At 44.4% G+C, this 4,050-nt stretch overlaps 1 protein-coding gene across 1 annotated transcript in view; it reads right to left on the bottom strand.

Annotated features, from left to right (window-relative positions):
• LOC122548030 (E3 ubiquitin-protein ligase TRIM69-like) overlaps positions 1-4,044 on the bottom strand; it is a 22,571-nt gene extending 18,527 nt beyond the window's left edge. The window contains exons 1-3 of the mRNA XM_043686585.1: positions 3,829-4,044; positions 3,336-3,358; positions 2,105-2,220 (exon numbers count right to left, since the gene is read on the bottom strand). Of these exons, the coding sequence (XP_043542520.1) occupies positions 2,105-2,220; positions 3,336-3,358; positions 3,829-4,014 (325 nt within the window). The 5' untranslated portion in view covers positions 4,015-4,044. The remainder of the gene's footprint in view (positions 1-2,104; positions 2,221-3,335; positions 3,359-3,828) is intronic.
• Positions 4,045-4,050: the final 6 nt, after the last annotated feature.

The raw sequence follows: 4,050 nt of genomic DNA, 5'->3' as shown, positions 1-4,050 counted from the left end.
CCACCTTCCCCACTCACACATCCTCTTCCCCCTCCCCCTCCCCCATTCTCACACTGCTAATATCCAACTACCATACCACCCTCACCTTCACCTGGTCGATCTGTGATTCCTCTTTCTCTTCCTTGACATGTCTGTTTCCATTTCTGGTGATAGACTGACCAATAATATCCACTATAATCCCATCTCTCCAGTGCTAATGTCCAACTACCATACCACCCTCACCTTCACCTGGTCGATCTGTGATTCCTCTTTCTCTTCCTTGACATGTCTGTTTCCATTTCTGGTGATAGACTGACCAATAATATCCACTATAATCCCATCTCTCCAGCTACGTAGAGTATACATTCTCACACCCTGCATCCTGTAAACACTCTATTCCATCCTCCCAGTTCCTCCGTCTACATTCCATCTACTCCGACAAAGCAAACTTTGAGAAGCGAGCCGCGGAAATGCCCACATCCTTCCTCAACTGAGGATTCACCAGTACTGTCATTGAGAGTGCTTTCAATCGGGTCCGACACCTCCCACACTTCTGCCCGCAACCCCTCTCTTTTCTGCCACAACAACGATAGTGTTTCCCTTGTTCTAACCTACAGTCCCACCAGCATCCACAACCAGAAGAGCATCAGACACCATTTCTGCCACCTGCAAGTAAGATGTCACCACTAGGCATATATTTCCCTCCCCTCCATTGTCAGCCTTTTGCAGGGACCGTTCCCTTCCAATCACCCTGGTGCTCTCTTCCTTCACTCCCAACACCCACCCACCGCACCACGACAATATTCTCAGCAACTGTCAAAGGTACAACACTTTCACATTTACCTCCAGTATCCAAGGGTCCAACACATCTGCAAGATGAGGTAGCACTTCACACAATCTATTGTCTTGCATTCACTGTTCACAAATTGGTCTCCTCTTTATTGGGGAAACAAAGCATCTGTGTTCTGCCATTTAAGAAAAAGGACCCCAAGCTTCCAGTTGCCAACCACTTTAACATACCATCCTGTTCTCTGGGCATCATCTCTGTCTCTGGCTTGCTGCAGTGCTCCACTGAAGCTCTGCGCAGTCTGGAAGAACGACATCTCATTTTTCACTTCTGGAACCTGCAGTTCTCTGGACTCAATTTCAAGGGCAATAATTCTAGTCCCAGAACTCTACCATAATCTAGCCCCCTACCCCACACACCAGGTTTTGTTTTCACTGCCATTACACTCTGCCTATTATTTGGCACTAACAGTCTCCATCACCATGTATTCACTCTCCGAACCAAATCATTATCCACTCTTTTGTCTTTCTAACTGTACTTCTCTCTGTTTGGGACTATCCCCACCTATCATTTACTCCTTACCTCCTCCCCCACTTCTGCATATAAACCATCTTTTGCCAGCTACTATCAGATTTGAGGAAAGGTCACTCAATCTGAAAGGTTAACTCTGATTTCTCTCCACAGATGCTGGCAGACCTGGGGAGCTTTCCAAGGAATTTCTGTTTTGTTTCTCTTACAACCCCCTTTAGATAAGTGCCTGTTAACACTGGCTCTTAAATGTCTACATGCCTTTGGTTATTATGATAAAAACCTTTCCTCCAATGTCACACCAGATGGAGCCAGCCCAGTCTACCCTAGAAATCCTGTTTCCATGCTCTATTCCTCTGGTTCGACAGAATCCTTCACTGGGTAAAAACAAAGACGCAGATGCTGGAAACCAGAGTCTAGATTAGAGTGGTGCTTGAAAAGCACAGCAGGTCAGGCAGTATCTGAGCAGCAGGGAAATCGACGTTTCTGGCAAAAGCTCTTCATCAGGAATAGATGATGAAGGGCTATTTCTGATGAAGGGCTTTTGCCAGAAACATCAATTTTCCTGCACCTCAGATGCTTCCTGACCTGCTGTGCTTTTCCAGCACCACTCTAATCCAGAACCCTTCACTGCTCTGACACACAGAGCTGATGGCTTCAGGCACTTATCCAAATGGACCCACAGAAAATACAATGTTTCCAGGTAGAGTCTCCCAGAATTAACAACTGGTGATGTGAGAATGTAAACTGGGGCCTTCGAGACCCTACATAACTGGATCTACCATCAGGAAAATGAATACACGTGTTTACCTGGGTGAATAGTGTGTATCATTTCTCTCCAGACTGTGTACTGTAAAAGGCCAGTGAACTGTCCGAGAGACAGAGAGCCATCAGAAGCTGAGAGTGTCTTCTCCTCATCATCAATCCTGTAAACATTAAACAGATGACATCATAAACTCTGCGTTGTTCGAATATTTATGAAAACATTTAAATATTCAAGCGTTCCGCATTTTTCATGTTTGAGTCAATGGGATAGAAAGTGAAATGTTCATCTTATTTTTGTAACTGATCCAACAAGAATTCGATAATGCAAGGGCAAGGATCGGAAGCACCCAGATCCAGAGAAAGGCCCATGTCCTGATAACAGATTAGGTACTGAGACATCACAAACCGCAGGAGATAATATAAGTTTCCTCCAACTCCTTGCCGTATTATAAACAGAGCTTGTGGAACAGAGACAAAAAAACGGAAACATCTGAAAGCCTCATATCCCACTGTGTAATACATGGGTCCCACAAACCTCCGAGAATCCTGCTCCTCCACTTCCAGCCTCCTGACCGGTTTTAGTCTCTCCCCCCACCCCCCATTGGAGGTTGGACCTTCAGCTGCCCAGACCCTCAGCTCTGGAAATCCCTCCCTGAACCTCTCCATCTTTCTATTCCTCTTTCCTCCTTTCTGATCCGCTTAAACCAACAGCAATCACCTGGATTAATAGCTCAGTGACACTTTTCTATACTTTCCAATTCTCATGCAAAGTACTCAGAACATTACGTTACAGTAATTAAAGATTTTTTTTATTTTACATCTATTGTTCCCTTTATAAAGGCTGCGGTGCGAGTTAGTGTTGTAAAAAGTGAAACAAAAATGATTCCCCCTTTCAACTCTGTCTAGGGCTGGTCAGGAGCCATGCAGTGACAGGGATGGCCATTCCCTGGAAACATGGGCCAATTGTCTCTCACAGGGTCAGGGGGAAGGTGACAGTTACACAAACAGTCACAAAAATCAGGGCAGTGATCACTTCCAGCCTGGAACCAGGCTGTATTTACAGGCATCTTGTCATTGTTTACAATGCTGCAGAACAGTTTCATAAAATCTAATACTGTTTAAAACCTGTAACAATCTTCTTCTTATAAAAAACATGTGTGTGAAGCATAACTGGAGTTACTGTTATACGATGAATCATCCTTTAAAGCGGCACCATTAACAAGGAAATAAATCCTTAATTACCCGTCCCTGAGTTTCAGTAAAGAGCATGTCCTACCTTCTCTTCCGACAAGCTTCCTCCTGAAAGAAATGAATCACAAACAGTGAGGCTAGCAGTAACAGATTTCAGGAGGAGACAGACAGACACCCACACACACACACTCTCCACATGGAATTGGAACTGGATTACAACGGGAGTTCCAGGAGACAATTAAACTTGGGGAACACGGAGATAGTAACAAAACAAATAAAAAAATCACAATCCATTCCCGGGAGAATGTCGGTATTCCCGAGAATCTGCAGATAGTTTGGCAGCGGTTAGTAAAAAAAACCCAGAAATTACTGGAAAATCTCAGCAGGTTTGGAAGGATCTGTGGAAAGAAATCAGAGTGAACGCTTCGGGAGCATTGACCCTTCTTCAGTGACAACAACAGACCAGTCCGGACAGTCACAAGGTCAGTTCACCTTTTTTATACGACATTCCATATTATTTTTACAGTTGTCATCATGTCCGAAATCTGTCTGAAATAGCCTGCAATATCTTCCCTTACCTTCAGAAAGATCAATTCGTCTTTTTGCTCCATCTGTTTCTGCAACTTTGAGAGTTCCTCCTCAGTGGAATGTAAATTCTCCTGAATCTCTCGAAGGATTTTCTCCATTGGTTCTACAACCCTCTCCTCTTCTTCCCTGAGATCTCTGAGTAAACGCTGCTCTTTCTCAGTGAGAATCTGGTGCATTTTAGTGAACTCGGATGTGATGTGGGTCTGCAGACT

The sequence above is a fragment of the Chiloscyllium plagiosum genome, unplaced genomic scaffold (assembly GCF_004010195.1).
Source record: "Chiloscyllium plagiosum isolate BGI_BamShark_2017 unplaced genomic scaffold, ASM401019v2 scaf_8261, whole genome shotgun sequence".
Classification (NCBI taxonomy): Eukaryota; Metazoa; Chordata; class Chondrichthyes; order Orectolobiformes; family Hemiscylliidae; genus Chiloscyllium; species Chiloscyllium plagiosum.
The sequence above is the reverse complement of the archived record's forward strand: the minus strand, read 5'-3'. Positions and strand labels throughout refer to the sequence as shown.